This window comes from Mustela lutreola, chromosome 6 (genome assembly GCF_030435805.1).
Source record: "Mustela lutreola isolate mMusLut2 chromosome 6, mMusLut2.pri, whole genome shotgun sequence".
NCBI classification, from domain to species: Eukaryota; Metazoa; Chordata; class Mammalia; order Carnivora; family Mustelidae; genus Mustela; species Mustela lutreola.
The window spans coordinates 69,670,246-69,688,206 of NC_081295.1; the positions used below are offsets into that span (position 1 = coordinate 69,670,246).

The following is a 17,961-nucleotide window of genomic DNA, read 5'->3' on the forward strand; positions in this document are numbered from 1 at the left end:
AAGAGACCCTGCGATCTAACTCATCACGTTTCCCAAGCACAGAGTCTGTCATAAAGTATCCACTCAACAGATGGCACATTCTACTAAATGTTAAGTGTCTAGATGCTAGTCCCCTACTCTAGCCCGGACAAAGGAGAGAAACAAGAGATCTCTGTGACAGGCAATAAGTGAACAGTTTTTAGGATGGGAAGATAATAAATAGGAACAGAAATGTTTGGAACTTTGGGAAAACCAAGTTCAGATTAGAAAACCTCGCTTCTTCACCACGGGATCGTGATCATTCACTTTCGGAGCGGATACATTGGAAATAGCAGAATCAGTTCCGAAACAAGGAGCTAAATGGTTAGACTCTCAATAAACAACTGTTTTCTGGATCTAGAAGTTCCTTATTATAAAATGAAATTCAAGGTTGCAGAGGAGAATGCTAGTAGGAAGTTCTATACAGCCTTAACATCATTGGCTTTTCAATAGGTACAACACCCTTCCTGTGTATTCTGCCTCCACGTGCTTCCCCAAAAAGTGGAGGCCCTTAGCATTCTAGAATCATTCTGTCCTGTTCATGAGCATTATCAAAAATTTAACTTGATTTGTACTTAATTTCAGGTTTCTTTTCCAAATTTAATTTTTCTTTTTCAACTTTTCATTCTGTCTAAGATGTAATATTTTGTTTTTCAATAATGAATTAACAGCTGAAACTTGTTCAAGTATTAGACCATTACTTAAAGCTACCCAGGACCAGTCAGGACCTGCACCTAATTCAACTTCCATACTAGAGAATCCTTGGAACAAATTTGGTATCAAGAAGTTGCTGGTCTCACCAGACTTTAAATGTCTCTCTTACCATCTACTACAACCCCAGTTCATAAAGCCCTCTTCACTTATACCAGGCCACCATCAGCTTCCCATTTAAACACCGTTTAAGCTATCACATTTCTAAGGTTTCTTAAAATAAAAACTCCTTATACATCAACTCATTATTTCTTTTATTTGCCCCTTCCACATGGTTTCTGGGTAATGGCCTCATTTGCTTCACCCCTAAGAATGTCTTGCACAACATTAGGTCCACCAGAAACTGTTCAAAGTAGACTTTAAAGAAATAGTGGAGCAAAAGCAAGACGGTTTTGATGAGCTAAACATCTAGAACTTACTAAACTTTCAACAACGTAAGAGAGCAAACTAAAACAGACTTTTTGATTTCAAGTTATGTCTTAACTCTGAATTAAAGTATGTGATTAAAAATACCAGTAACAATAATAAAGCCATGAAGGCATCCAGTTTCTCCATCCACTTTGCCTCTTCTAACTTTTAAATGAGGTGTGGTCTTCATCCTTCTTTTGTTTTCACTCTTCACTTTCATGAACCATCTACATGCTGCCAAGCTGCTCAATCTTTATCTCCTCTGAGCTTTAATCCATGTTCAGTTGCCTGCTGGGCATCTACCTTTGGACATTACAAGCAGCTTAAGCACACCATGATCTTCTCTTCTCCTCCAGAACTAACCCCCTTTAGTCACCTCATTGGTGTAAATAGAAACACCTATAGCAGCTCATGATAGAAATCTGACAATTGTCCTTGATCCACCACCCCATCACCCAACTCCTAGCAAGCCATGCCAAATCTATTCCCAAATCTACTTCAAACGATCTCCTACCTTCCGTGATGGTTGCCTCTACCCTAATCCTAGACACAATGCTCTCTTTCCGGGAAAGTTGTAAAATCTAACTTGGCTCCCCTCACCTTCCCCGTTCCCTCTAACCCATTCCTCTCATACAGTAAAACTGATCTTTAAATACACACACATCTGATTATGTCACTTGCCTTGGTGCTTCCATTACACATTCTATGGCCAACAGGGATGTGCATGATTTGGTGCCCTGCAGCCTTCTCTAGATTTCCCCTTAGCCCTCGCCTCTAGGCCACTGCACTCTAGACACTGGTGAGAGATAATGCGCACACAGGGATCCCAGCAGTGCCTGGCACAGAGGTGCACACAGGAAGAATTAACTGCTATGATTATTAACTATTATATCATGCAGTCCATTCCTCTAACCACCGGTCCATTTGCCTGTCTGTTCATTTGTTCATTCTGTGCATTCCTCGACTATAATCAGCGACTCCCTCAACCAAGTCATTTGTGAACTTTTCTCCTTTTTATTATTCAGAGAACTTTCTAAGCAGCCCCAGTCCCCACTCCACCACAGACTAGGTTAGGACCTCCTCAATAATCTGTCAGGGCACCTTGATCTTTTCCTTTGCAGTACCTTTCAAAATTATACTTAAAGTTTATTTGGGGACCAAACTAGAGCATTGACTAGAAGAAAAAGATATGGTACTTGATATTAAGTCAGCAGCAGGGGTCAGGCAAATGCAGATTATAGTTTCCCCTCTCAAATAATTATATCAAATATGGGTAAGAATTAAAATAGAGGGGCACCTGGGTGGTTCATTTGGTTGAGCGTTTAACTCTTGAGTCTGGCTCTGGTCATGATCTCAGGGTCATGAGATCAAGCCCTGCGTCAGGTTCCAAGCTCATTTGGGGGATCTGCTTGAGATTCTCTGTCCCTCTTACTCTCCCCCTCCCTTCCCCAGTTCATATGCACTTGCTTGCTTTCTCACTCTCTCTCAAAAAAAAAAAAAAAAAAAAAAGGAATTAAAATAGAAAAGAAGTGCTGAATATACTTCAGATAGATACTATGCCACTCACTCTTAAAATAGCATGATTATATGTTAAATTCTGGGATATAGGGCACCTGGGAGGCTCAGTGGGTTAAGCCTCTGCCTTCAGCTCAGGTCATGATCCCAGGGCCCTGGGATCAAGCCCCGCATCAGGCTCTCTGCTCAGCGGGGAGCCTGCTTCCCCCTCTCTCTCTTTGCCTGCCTCTCTGCCTACTTGTGATCTCTCTCTCTCAAATAAATAAAAATCTTAAAAAAAAAATTCTGGGATATAGTCAAAAGCAGTGTTGGAATGCAAAGGATGAAAAGGTTTAAAATGGCAGGACTTGAGCTGGACCTTGTATAAGGAATCATTTTGGTTTAATGGGAAAAAGTAAGAAGGACATTTCTGATAAACCACAAAGTCAGGGTACCAGAATAAACATGCTTGTATTCCAAAAGAGGACAATTGTTACATTAAGTTTCTGTGAAGCAGGAAAATGCCATACTCATGGAGGCCTCCACAGCTTTACATTATGTCCAGGACAACAGAGTCTTCAGTGGATTTCGGAGGACAGATGACTCTATTTTTTTTTTTTTTTAAGTAATACTTAAGGCTTACATTCCTGTAGAAAAAATGTAGCATAATGGCTTAGATAATGACAAAACTAGAATTTAAACATCGACTTCAGGGCTCCTGGGTGGCTCCGTTGGTTAAGCAACTGCCTTCAGCTAAGGTCATGATCCTGGAGTCCCAGGATTGAGTCCTGCATTGAGTTCCACATTGAACTCCCTGCAGGGAGTCTGCTTCTCCCTCTGACCCTCCTCACTCTCATGCTCTCTCTCTCTCAAATAAAATAAAAACCTTTAAAAAAAAAAGTCAACTTCAATAATACAGGCCCAGGAGGAGAGGAAGAACTCTGCCTGAGGCACTAGCATATTAAGTCCAATTATAAGGATCTTATGAATGGAAAAAAGGGCATGACGAGACAGCTGGGTAGTCCACCAGGGACTTGTAGGTGACTTATCTTGGAATGAGTGGCATTACCATGTGGAACTGGCATTACCATGTGGAACTAGCCTTGCTGCTTCCACTGTATGAAGTAACAGTGCAGCATCTAAGTCCCCAGCAAATGCCTATCAAATGAATCACGATGTAATGTAGCAAATAAAGCAGTATCTTTTTTCCTAGACTTTTTAATTTTGTTATGGTTTAACAAGGTAGACAATCTTTTAGACTGCTCAACTATTTTAATTTCTTAATGTTTGTATCAAATACATTTTATTTAGTGGGAATTCAAGAATATTTTACGTTGTGGGTTAGGGCTAGATCATTTTACATTTTGTTCAGTCAAACACACTTACTTTGCCACTGACTGGCCCACTGTTATGTCCTTCAGAATCAGGCTCTTCCACATAGATGGTATAAAAATCTGGCCTAGGGGTAAAAGGGAAATGAAGAAAGCCATTATCAGCTTGGAATAAACTTGCAGGTTGGATTTGGGAAGTGTATACGTTTAGAACTTGGTGGCAATTTCCTTCTCTTCCTCTGGCCTCTTTCTCTTGGTCCAAGCCCAGTGGTCCCGCTTGGCCCCAGCACGAAGTTCTTCTACCAGGAAGTCAGTGAGACCTTCATGGGTATAAGTGGGGCTCTGACTCGTTTAGGAAAATCTGCCTTGCTCTTGCTGCTGAGTCCTCTCTCACTGTGCCCAGGCCTTTATATTTCCCACCCTCTGACTTTCAGCCCACTCTTTGTTCTAACATTCTCCTTCTTTCTTTAAATGTCTGGTTTCTGCTGACTTGTTGCTTCTTGCAGGATGCTGACTCCAAGCCTTTGCTGGGGTCTTGCTCTGGCACCTCCGGCTCCCTGAGTCTGTCCTCATAACAAAGGTTCCTATCTGCTCTCCATTCTGCCTCCAGGCTGTATCTGGTTCTGTGATACTTGCCTCCACTCTCTGTTACTGACTCTATCTCTATTGCCCCATAATGCCCATCACATTCTCAAGAGCAAATAATTCTTAAAAATTTCTTAAAAAAAAAAAAAAAAAAGAAATCCAAGTTTCTTTCAGAAATGGTCATTTGCAGTAAAGAAATAATTTCATATTATACCCATGAATATCTCAATAGGACAGTACTCTGATACTAGATAATACCTTTTAGCTTTGGGCAGGTCCAGCCATTTTAACAAGGTAAAGATCCTTTCTTCATATGGGATACTTCTGAAGAGGAAAAAATAATTTTCAAAAATTAATCAAATTAGGAATAATTCCATTATATTCCTACTCAGGAAGACAGGTTGATATTTTTAGATATCCATTTTGTGTTCAAAATACTGAAGGGGACTCAGTATTACTCAAAGGGATGCCTGTTTTCAATAATTATATAGAGATATATTTGTCTCAATATAAATTAAATGTATATTATTCTCTTTCCTCTTTCCTTCTTATCCTTCCCTCCTGCAGTTTTCCAACTAAAAAGACCATTAATTATTATCCATTCATCTGATTTATTTTTATTTACTTCATTCATTTATACATTTATGTTACATTAAGCATCTACTGTCACACACTATTAGTTCAATTTCAACAAAATTTATTAGTGGGTAAACCAAAGATGCTTTCCTTTCTAGAGATGACATTCTAGTGAAGACAAACATTCTAGTGAAGACAAAAATAGATCTGATACACAAATAAATCATATAGTGTATCACAAGGTGACAAGTGTTATGTAGAAAAGAAAACACTATAGCACAGTAAGGGCACTACAAAACTAGGGTGGGGATGGTTTGGAGTTTGAAATCTTTGTTTGATCAGACCAAGACAATACTGGGAAAGTAATTTTTGTGCAACAGCCTGAAAGCAGTGAGGGAACAGGCTGTACAGATACATGGAGTGAATTATCTCAGGCAGAGGGAACAATCAGCACAAAGGTCCTAAGTAGAGCAAGCCAGGTGTGTCAAGGCCCACCCAGGAGGTCAGAACCTGGTAGTGGGAGAGGAAGTCTGAGACACAGGGGGTTGGTTAGGGTCATACCAATAGGGCGCTGCAGGTTTCTACTGTGAATGGGACAGGCGGCCATGGAAGTTTTTGGTGCAAAGAAGTGTCCTAAGTGGACATGTTTTTTTTAAGTTACCATGCTGGTTGGTGGATTAAGAGTAGATGATAGGAGACAAAAATAGAAGCAGGGAAATGTGCAAAGAGGCAAGTGCAGTAATATAGGCAAAAAGACAATGGTAGCTCCAACCACAGCAGTAATGCTGGAAATAATAGAAAGTTCTCAGACTGCATATATTTTGAATTATAGCCCCAAGCATTTACTGACAGACCAGATGAGGGTTGTAAGAGAGAGGAATCAATGATGACTTCAAGATTTTTGACCCAAACAACTGGAAAAATAGAATTACTATCAAGTTTAAGACCAAAAATGTCCTAATCATGGCTGCGTAGGTGGATCATCTCTGCAAACACTTCACTACCTGTTGTATATCTTATATATGGAAGGAAAGGACCCATTGACAGCCACGTCTGATCCAGGCCAAAAGAAGCTACCAGCTTTTAAACCTTGATACATTGCTGTCAGCCAGATCTATAAGAAGAAAAAATTTAAGGTAAGTGAAGAGAATAATTAGTGTAGAACTGGTAGGAATGGTGCCATTTTTTTTTTTAATTAAACAGTATTGACAGTTGCAAAATTTAATTACCCAGGGATCTACCTCAAAAATCAAAAACATATTAAGGCAGTAAGAAAGATCTTTTTTTTCCCCAAATTGGTGAAATTGTACAGTTCCTCCTTCCCTTTTAAAGATCATAAAACAGAATCGGGGCGGGGGCATTAACAGAAAATCCTTAGAGAAGTTTCTACATTGATATGTAGAATCTTCATGATTCAATGAATCTTGGATTCCCAAGTTTCAAAAGAAGGCAAGTTAGGTGAGCAATCATACATATTTAGAAGATTTCAATTATAAGTGGTGAAACACCTTCCCACCACCCTCCACCCTTAGAAATTAGAAAGATAATGCAAAAGTGGAGAGGGAAGTGTGATCCACTGTCACACTGAAGAATGGAGATTATTTTGGAGTCACATGTAGAATGCTACATACTGGTTGTCCTTGCCACCAAGCGGGATTATTTTTCTCCTTTGATGAAAGTGAAAAATTCAAGTTGAGGTTTACATCATACATGTTATTGTCGATGATGCCATGGGATTCTGGATATAATCCCTAAAATGATCATTTCAAAAATGATTTAGAATAAAATGATGTGCCAATAAATCACAGTTAAATTGAAATAGCGTAAGATCTATAACTCAGGTCTTGGAAAGATGTCGTATACCTTTCAAAATAAAACCTCTGGGTCTGAACCCAAATACCAAATATATATATGTGTGTTTGTGTGTGTGTGTATGTACATACATAGGTATTGGTGTTAGTGTAGGTGTAGGTGTAGGTGTAAGTATAAGTATTTATACACATGTGTAGCTATTCTGGCTCTACCATAGTCTAGAGCAGAAAATGAATGACATTAGGCAGATGGCTTGTGCTGATGATGTTAATACAACTGTTATGTGATTAATTACTGTATATGAAAGTTTCCTGCATTATAATAATGATCAGCCACTGGTTATATTGGCAAAAATAGCCAGAAATGTACTACTTGGAAGCTTTTAAGTATCAAGTATCTTGGGTAAGGGGGTTAAATGTGTTACCAGCTCTTTAGAATGGACCCTGCCTAGTCTCTAACCATCTTCCTTTCCACCCATCAATCAATCCAGTAATTCTTACAATACGATCACACATATTTCTTTATTCTATACATTTCACTGAATGCCTATGATAGCTCATGCATTCATAACCACTTTTAGGTAGATTAATTTAGAGATATTCCTTCAGAACACAGAATACATATATACAGTAAGTTATTAGCACTTATGTATAACCCTTTATATATACATGTTATATGTGTGTTTATATATAATATATGTATATTTATGTATGTGTCCATAGGTACATTCAATCCTTTTTTTATTGAAACATAGTTGACCTACTATGTAATAGCAGTTTCGGGTGTAGAACATAGTGACTTGACAATTCTATCCAGGTGTACAACATAGTGATCTGACAATTCTATACATTACACTATGTCTACCATGGTAACTGTAGTTGCCGTCTGTCACCGTACATTATGATCTTATTGTTCACTATACTCCTCATGCTTATTCTTCATCCCTGTGACTTATAACTGGAAGCTTGTATCTCTAAATCCCCCTCACTTATTTTATTAATCCCCCCAACTCCCTCCCTTCTGGCAACCACCACTTTGTACTTTGTTATTTCTTTTTTTTTTTAATATTTTTATTTATTTATTTGAGAGAGAGACAGTGAGAGAGAACATGAGCGATGAGAAGGTCAGAGGGAGAAGCAGACTCCCCATGATGCTGGGAGCCCGATGCGGGACTCGATCCTAGGACTCCAGGATCATGACCTGAGCCGAAGGCAGTCGTCCAACCAACTGAGCTACCCAGGCACCCCTGTACTCTGTTATTTCTGATCTTGTTTCTGTTATTTTGGCTTTTGCTTGTTAGTTGTTCATTTGTTTTGGTTTTTAGACTCCCCGTATAAGTAAAATCATAGCGTATTTGCCTTTCTCTGTCTGACTTATTTCACTTGGCATAATACCCTGTAGGTTTATCCACGTTGTCACAAATGGCAAAATATCATTATTTTTTATAGATGAGTAATAGTCCCCATATACCGTACACAGTGCAATATTACTCACCCACCAAAAAAAGAAACCTTGCCATTTGCAACAGACACTTAAATACTTCTGTAACTTGGCTATTGTTGTAAATAATACTGCAACAAACATAGGAGTGTATGTCTTTTCACTTTAGTGCTTTCATTTTCTTTGTTTCTTTCTTTCCAGATCATATGGTATTTCTATTTTTAATTGTTTGCAGAAACTCCATATCGTTTTCCACAGTGACTGCACCTATTTACATTCCTACCAAGAGTGAATGAAGTTTCCTTGTCCTCCACACACTCGCTGACATTTGTTATTTCTTGTCATTTTGATACTAGCCATCCTGGCAGGCACACGGTAGTATCTCATTTGTTGTTTTTTTTTTTTTTTTTAAGATTTTATTTATTTATTTGACAGAGATCACAAGCAGGCAGAGAGGCAGTCAGAGAGAGAGGAGGAAGCAGGCCCCCCGCTGAGCAGAGAGCCCGATGCGGGGCTCGACCCCAGGACTCCAAGATCATGACCTGAGCCGAAGGCAGCGGCTTAACCCACTGAGCCACCCAGGCTCCCCTCTCATTTGGTTTTTATTGCATTTCCTTGTTGTCTCTAGTAATTACGTTCTACAAAGTTGCTGCAAACACTGAATTAGTGAATACTAACCACTACCCTTAGAGAAAATTTAAGGATAGGTTCCTGCAAGCTTCTAGTCATAAGACTTTTGCCTGCTGACCAATACATAGTCTTGTTTTTGTTTAAAGATACCTTATGTACCCTAGGTTATTGGTTCGCTATAACTCAGGCCTGAATGAAACTTATCTAACACACATGTATCTTCTCTATGAGGCACATCACAGCCATTTTGCTTTTAGGAACACCAGACAGTGCTTCAGCACTACGTTGGAGGGCTATTTTAAGCAGCAATTTAAAAATCAACAAAAAGCACAAACATGTAAAAACTATGACACTAAACAGGCAGTAGACTGTGGAAACAACACTAGTTTACTGTTCTGAGAGTTACCGTATGAAAGACAGAGTTTTGCCTTGGTAGACCTCAGGGGGGAGTATGTGAGCTATGAAATTTGAGTATTTAGGAAAATCTGCAAGTATATGTATGTATATATGCACACATGTGTATAAATGTTTGTGTATGTATATACACACACAAACATGTGAATAAATTACATATTACTTAAGAGTTAAAATTTAAATATTATACTGTTTCACAGCAATTAAAGTGTAAGTGCAAAGCAATAAATAAAAAGTAATAAAGTAATAAAGACACAAATATCTTTGTGTCTGGAAGTAATACAAACATAATATCCTTTGGCCTTCGGTAATAAAGGTTGAGGTGAAGGACTCTTTAAGATGTGTTCTAGATCTATAAAAGTTATATAATTTTCTTTTGAGTTCATTTTGATTATTTCACTTATTTTTTTATCATACCTGAGAACTCACTCGCTTCACCTGCTTTATCTAAAGAGATCTAGCCAGCATGAATTTATTTGAAACAGAAGGCTTTGTCAAGTTAAATACAATGAAAAGATTAGGAAAAAAAGAAATTTCCTACATCAAAGTGGCTGTCCCCACACATACCTACATTTCCCAGCAGACCTTCAGATAAATAGAGGCAAATCCAAAGATCAAAAGGAGAATGGTATTTCTCCTCTCTGAGAAGCTATCCTAGCTAGTCACACAGGTGAATTAGCCTATTGCTGGGACATTCAGTCATACTTCACACCTCAGTGCACTGGACTGGCCTTGCAATGAGACGCTACCTCCTAGCCTGAATGAAGCCATGAACTTGTGAAACATGTAGCATGGGGATCAGCCACTTCCTACCTCAGTGGGTCTGTGGTGACCAGTTGCCTGTTTATGGGCTATCTGACTTGCCACTGGGCCGAGCACTTACCGTGACAATCGTGTAATGATTTGGGAAGGTTTTGGTTGGATAGACAGCTCTCATGTATTTTGAATGAATTCCACATGTTTCTGCAACAAAGCACAACAAGAGATTAAGAAGCTGCCATGCTCACAAAACCCTATTTGTAGTAGCTGTGGTGGCAGCAGCTCTCCAGACCCAGGAAGCCCACAGCCCCAAAGGTGAGAACCTAGGCTTCTTGGTGGGAGACAGAGGGGACCTTGGCCCCCATCAACAATGAGGACCCCCCACCACCATATTGGACTGACTCTAACTCAAAAAACCCCCAGAGCTACCAGCTGGGTTGAGGGAAGGGATCCATCATATTGTTCAGAAGCACCACCTCCCTCCCCTAAATCAGGCTGAGAAGGAACCACCCAGCTCTTACCTCTGCCTGGTTGTTTTTCTTTCCCATCCCAGGTTATTTTTCGCCTACTCTCTAGCCCCTACCTCTGAAGCCATTTTATAAACTATCATGTGCCACCTGAGACTCCAGTAAAAACAAAAACAGGCTTTCCCCATGGGGTGGGGGGTAGAATTATTTTTTTCCTCAGAAGGTTATTTTTATAAATAAAAACTTAAGCATAAAATTTTCCAGAGAAATAAAAAACTAAGAGTGGATTAATCCACTAAGAGTGGATTAAAAATGGAAAGAGGTCGAATTCTGACGTCTACAATTCCTCCATCCCAAGGAATGTCAGTTTTTAGTAGAGAAGTGAGTCAAACAAAGGGTCTACATTTTTCTGTAAAGACCTGATAATAGATATATTGGGCTTTGCAAATCCATATGGTCTGTTGAGGCCCAAAAGCATCCACAGGCACTATGTGAACAAATGAGCATGGCTGTCCTCCAATAAAAATTAATGAATGTTGAAATTTGAATTTCACATAATTTGTACCTGTCACAAAGTATTCTCTTCTTTTTCCCCCAACCATTTAAGAATGTAAAACAATTCTTACCATTTAATAGACCACACAGAAACAGAGTGGGCCACATTTTGACCACGGGCCACAGCTTGCTGACCCCTCAGCTAAGCGTATCCTAAATTATATACTACCACCAGCTTTGTTTTTCCTGCTCCCCTCCTTCTGAACCAGATCATTAGGATGAGAATTTCTAGATCACATTTGCATCTCAGCTAATGGTTCTTAAATGACAATATCCAATAAGACAAAAGTCAACACAACTATCCAGGCAACTGAGAAGGATTTGGTTTGTATCAAGAGCATAAGCCCATGTCATGCAGTAACATTTACCAAATGAGCTAACTTTACTACTCATTATTTTTACTACAGTTTCCATCGGATCACTACAGTTTCCTGTGATCTGTTTTCCACAAAGCATGGCGTCAATATTGCTTTCAAATGTTCTGTTGTTTTTGGTCTGTGCAATGATCCTGCTGAAGAAGGTCAGAACCATTACAACATTGCTGTTCCCTCTGCAACAGTGACTTGCGAAAAATTTCCCATACCCAAATCCTGTCAGCTCAAATTCTACAAGAAAGCTTCACCATTATTGATTCTATATAGGTGAAAAAATAAAGCAAAAATGATTACTGTAAAGCAAGTTACAAACTTAGCAGCTGGAAATAATGAATGTTTGCTCAAATAGCCTTGGAGTTGTTCCGATATGCAGTGTTCCCAATATGGAAATTTCATATCAGGATGACCTCCTTCAGAACCTCCTTGGGCTACATATCAAGTCTACTAAATAGGACTCTGGTAGGAATGGAAGGGTAAGAGGAAGGTGAAGAAAAGGGAGCTCAATCAATCAATCAATCTACATTTGTGGTTAGCATCCCAAGTGGTTCTGATGTACCTAAGTTTGAGGTATGCCTTGCAATTTGATTCCTAAGTTTAATTAAAGATTAGAATAATCTTTTTCTTCTTTTTTTAGTCAATACTACCTACAAATAAATCTTGACCTCAGAGAAAGGTACGTGTATTATTGTTAGGAAGTCATATGGTTTAAGAAAATAAAATGAGACCTACACCTTTCAAAAGAAAAAAGCCTAAGATTAGAACACTTCACTGCTGAATTCCATCAAACATTTAAAGAAGAATTAATTTCAATCATTCTTAAACTCTTCCAAAACATTAAAAAAAAATACCCAAACTCATTTTACGAGGACGGTGTTACCCTGATTCAAAGCCAGACAAAGACACCATAAGGAAAGGAAACTACAGGAAAATACGCTTGAGGAACATAGATGCAAAAATCTTAATGTGATATATCACATTAATATAATACAGCATAAAAATCACATGATCATATCTCAACAGATGCAGAAAAAACATTTGATAAAATTCGATGCCCTTTCATGATAAAAACTCTCAACAAACTAGAAATGGAGGGATAATAAAGGCCATCTCTGGAAAGCCCACAGCTAACATCATACTCCACAATGAAAAACCAAGCTTTTCCAGTGAGATACTGGAGCCTTTCATATACCACAAACAATAACTAACTCAAAATGAGCTAAAGACTCAAATATAAGGCCTGAAACTGTTAAAGTCTTAGAACAAAAGAGGAGGAAAGATTCATGTCATTGTTTTAGTAATGATTTCATGAATATGATACCAAGAGCACAAACAACAAAAGCAAAAATAGACTAGCAGGACTATATCAAACTAAAAAGCTTTTGTGCAACAGGGGAAACCATCAACAGAAACAACATATGGAATGGAAGAAAATATTTACAAATTGTGTATCTGATAAGGAATTGATTCCTAAAATATATAATGAATACTTACAACTCTAGAAAAAAAAAAATAACCCACTTAAAAATGCACTAAGGATTTGAATAAACATTTCTCTGAAGAAGACCTATAAATGACCAATACACAAGGAAAACATGATCAGGAATGCCTAGGTGGCTCAGTTGGTTAAGCATCTGCTTTCATCTCAGGCCACGATCCTAGGTTCCTGGATGAGTCCCGCATTAGGCTCCTTGCACAGCAGGGAGCTTGCTTCTCCCTCTGCCTGCCGCTCACCCTGCTTGTGCACACTGTCTCTTTTTCTTTTGACAAATAAATAAAATATTTTTTTAAAAAGAGGTACAATGTCACTAAACATCATGAAAATGCAAATCAAAACCACAATGAGTTATCACTGCACACCTGTTAGGATGGCTATTATCAGAAACACAAAAGACGAATGTTGGCAAGGGCATGGAGAAGGTGCAATTTTTAACTTTTTATGTCACCATAGAGTACATCATCAGTTTTTGATGTAGTGTTCCATTATTCATTGTTTGTGTATAATATCCAGTGTTCCATGCAAACATGCCCTCCTTAATACCTATCATTGCCCTAACCCATCCTTCAACCCCCTCCCCTCTAAATCCCTCAGTCTCTTTCCCAGAGTTCATAGTCTGTCATAGTTCATGTCCCCCTCTGATTTGTCCCCTTCATTTTTCCCTTCCTTCTCCAAATGTCTCCATGCCATTTCTCATGTTCCACAAATAGGTGAAACCATGTAATAATTGACTTTCTCTGCTTAACTTATTTCACTTAGCATAATCTCCTCCAATCCCATGCATGATGATGCAAAAGCTGGGTATTCATCCTTTCTGATGGCTGAGTAATATATGGACCACATCTTCTTTATCCATTCCTTTGTTGAAGGGCACCTCTGATCTTTCCACACTTTGGCTATTGTGGGCATTGCTGCTATGAACACTGGGATGCATATGGCCCTTCTTTTCACTACATCTGTATCTTTGGGATAAATACCCCAAAAATGCAATTGCTGGGTCATAGGGTAGCTCTATTTTTAATTTTTTGAGGAATCTCCACACTGTTTTCCGAAGTAGCCTCACCAACTGGCATTCCCACCAACAGCGTAGGAAGGTTCCCCTTTCTCCACATCCTCTCCAACATTCGTTGTTTCTTGCCTTGTCAATTTTTGCCTTTCTAACTGGTGTAAGGTAGTATCTCAATGTAGTTTTGATTTGAAATTCCCTGGTGGCTAGAGATGATGAACATTTTTTCATGTGTCCGTTAGACATTTGCAGGTCTTCTTTGGAGAAGTGTCTGTTCATATCTTCTGCCCATTTTTTGACTTGTTATTTGTTTTTTGGGTGTTAAGTTCGAGAAGTTCTTTATAGAACTTGGATATAGGCCCCTTGTCTGTAGTGCCATTTGCAAATATCTTCACCCATTCTGTGGGTTGCCTGTTTGTTTTATTGTCTGTTTCCTTTGCTGTGCAGAAGTTTTTTTATTTATTTATTTTTTTTTTTTTAAGATTTTATTTGTCAGAGAGAGCGAGAGAGAGCGAGCACAGGCAGACAGAGTGGAAGGCAGAGTCAGACGGAGAAGCAGGCTCCCTGCGGAGAAAGGAGCCCGATATGGGACTCGATCCCAGGATGCTGGGATCATGACCCGAGCCGAAGGCAGCTGCTTAACCAACTGAGCCACCCAGGCGTCCCAGAAGTTTTTTTATTTTGATGAAGTCCCAAAAGTTCACTTTTGCCTTTGTTTCCTTTGCCTTTGGAGATGTGTTTTGAAAGAAGTTGCTGTGGCCAATGTCAAAGAGGCTACTGCCTACGTTCTCTAGGATTTTGATGGATTCTTATCTCACATTGAGGTCTTTCATCCATTTAGAGTTTATCTTTGTGTATGATGTAAGCAAATGGTTAAGTTCAACCTCTGTATGCTGATGATGAGACTACAAAATAATATAGCCACTGTAGAAAACAGTATGAAGGTTTGTCAAATCATTAAAAATACAACTACACTATGATCCAGCAATCCTACTTCCAGATGTTTATCCAAAAGAACTGAGATCAAGATCTTGAAGAGCTATTAATACTCTCATGTTCAACATAACAGCATTCACAATAGCCAAGATGTAGAAACAATCCAAATATCCATCGACAGATAACTGCATTTTTAAGTGTAATATATAATAATGCATTTCAGCCTTAAAAAAAGGGAAGGAAATTCTACAAGATACAACCATATAGATGAACCTTGAGGATATTAAAAAAAGACAAATATACATGATTCCACTTACATGAGACATCTAAAAGATTCAAACTCATAGAAGCAAAGAATAGAAGGGTGGTTGCTAGGGTCTGTGGGGAGGAGAAAGTGGTGAGTTGCTTATCAATAGGTATAAAATTTCATTTACATGAGATGAATAAATTCTAGAGATCTGCTATAAAACACTGGGCCTATAGATAACAATATTGCATTCTATATTTAAAAGTCTATTAAGTGGCTAGGTCTCATGTTAAGTGTTTTTACCAAAATAAATTTAAAAAGAAGAGGAGGAGGGGTCAGACAGATAATGGCATCTGGAGAATTTGTTCTGACATTCATGAATTTTAAACTTGGTAACTTGGTAACTCTAATCTTTAAAACTCAGCAAATGTTACATGCTAAATACACCTGTTCTACTAGTCTTAGTCTATCCCCAGTTTCTCACCCAACTTTCAGTAAACCTGACTTAAGCCAAATCACCTCTCTCCTACTTGACAGTTTCCTGTTCTTCCTTTTATTTCCTGCTCCCACCCACACAAACAAGACAATGACCTTACCTGCTCACTGGAGTTGAGTCTGAGTCCTTTTAACCATCACAAATCTGACTCATGGTGCTGTGTGGTATTAGCTCATGTCAGTTTCCATGACCACTGTCACTGTCACCCAACCCAGGGGGCTTGATGGGTTACTGGAGATGGAGTACTAGAAGGTTCAAAGTGATGCCTGTTGTCACATACCTCACCTCAAGCCTACCATTGGCAGGAGGTACTAATCCTAAGTCTTATCACATCTACTCTCAATGAGGCCTTCTGAAAGCTAACAGCCCATTTTGCCTTGGTAGGCACAGTTAGTGATGTCTACACATTGAAAGGATCAAAATCTTGTCTGCGTGACTTAAAAAATACATATTAAACCTTAAAAGGGAACACTCTCTATGGCCCAATATTTCACTGGTGTCACTTCCAACTCCGAGTGGGGTGAGCAAATCAAGTAATTCTACTTCAAAAGGGGTTCGGCTAAATTCTCTTTGGATACAATTTGACATCAACTCATCAATGAAAATGCAGATAAGGAAATAAAAAGTGTGGGAAATATTAATTAACTTTCTGGGCCAAAGGAACTCAGCGTTTCAATGGCAAGCACTGAATTTGGAACCAGTTCTGTCAGAATCCCAAACTCTCCAAGTTTTTGCTAAGGCTCTATCTCAAAGAGTGGAGAAAAGCTGAAGCAACAAAGCACCTTGTGTTAGAGGGGGAAGCAGTCCAAAATGGGGTTTCAGAGCTGGAATAAACAGTAGAAATTGTTAGCACTAACCCTCTCATTTTACAAGTGAGGATACTGAGACCCAGACAAGGGAATGGACTTACTCAGGCTCAAATAGTTATTTTTAATAATTTATAGAAAAACAAAAAGAGACACCAGTAAAATTGTGATAAACTTTGAGACTCTTGGAAGCAAAAGAGGGCCTGGCAGAAGGGGGACAAAAGAAAGAATGGGTAGGGAAGCCTATAGACCCAGGAGCCAGCCCTCTGGCCCTAACTGATTCTTCTTAGCTCTGTGTCCTTCCTTAGGTACTTGATTTCTCTTTATTAATAACCTTATAACATCATATGAGGACCAACTTTCCTGAATAGAAGTGTAACATCCTGCTTAAGATGACAATAAGACCAATAATCATAATAGTACCTTAAAGACATTCAGTGTGTACTACATTTATGTTCTCACAGTAGTCCCAACAGGTAGGAAGTGACCATTTTACAACTCAAGAGAATGGGCACCAGTAGGTGAGATAAGCTTGCCCATGCTCTCACAGCTAATAAGCAGTGGAGCCAGTTTCCAGGCAGTTTACTTCTGGAATCAGACATAGATACTGGACCTTTTGCCTTCTGGAACACTGGTACGTGCTGGCTCTGTTCTGCTCTCAGGCTCCTTCAGGATCCTGTCCTTGCTGGTCACGTTGCTAAGACCCAGGACCCAAGTCTGACAAACACTGCTTGCGAGACAGTGTATGTGAACAGATTTCCATAGGATGGAACTTACATTCAAATACAAAACAAATCACAATAAACAAAAAGGTGAATGGGTTACAAAAAAAGGAGGAGCCTAGAAGTATGAAAATTGTTACTGTGAGTGGTAAATTCCTCAGGATCTTCAGAGGAGCTGGGAGAAGCCAAATGACTAATAAGGAAGGTCAGGAAGGAAGGTACCCATCTACAAATTGGCTAACTATTGTCCTTACCCTTGTGTGCCTATGGTTGTGGAAGACTTACTCAGTTTATTGATATTAGGTATGAGGGTGTGCCATGTCTGCAAATATTCAGCTCTAAATCCATCCATGGAAAACAAAATAACTGGTGGTAGTTCAAATCTGAAAATGGAAAACAAAATATTAGTCTATTATTTTGATTGTAAAAAAAAAAATAAAGACACTTTGCTGTACTACTTACAATTCTCTAAATTAGAAAATGCTTAGAAAGCACGGTAAGAAAACAATCCTGGGTTTTGTTTTTTTTTTCTTTTTAAAAATTGTTATCTCTTGGGGCACCTGCATGGCTCAGTTGGTTAAGTGGCTGCCTTCAGCTGAGATCCCCCAGAGTCCTAGGATTAAGCCCTACATGGGGATCCCCTGCTCAACGGAAAAGTTTGCTTCTCCCTCTGACCCCC

At 39.0% G+C, this 17,961-nt stretch overlaps 1 protein-coding gene across 1 annotated transcript in view; it reads right to left on the bottom strand.

Moving 5' to 3' along the window:
• ENPP3 (ectonucleotide pyrophosphatase/phosphodiesterase 3) overlaps positions 1–17,961 on the bottom strand; it is a 74,044-nt gene that overhangs the window by 38,838 nt on the left and 17,245 nt on the right. Inside the window, exons 6-11 of the mRNA XM_059177533.1 lie at positions 17,568–17,665; positions 10,303–10,382; positions 6,755–6,874; positions 6,128–6,237; positions 4,806–4,871; positions 4,018–4,090 (exon numbers count right to left, since the gene is read on the bottom strand). Of these exons, the coding sequence (XP_059033516.1) occupies positions 4,018–4,090; positions 4,806–4,871; positions 6,128–6,237; positions 6,755–6,874; positions 10,303–10,382; positions 17,568–17,665 (547 nt within the window). The remainder of the gene's footprint in view (positions 1–4,017; positions 4,091–4,805; positions 4,872–6,127; positions 6,238–6,754; positions 6,875–10,302; positions 10,383–17,567; positions 17,666–17,961) is intronic.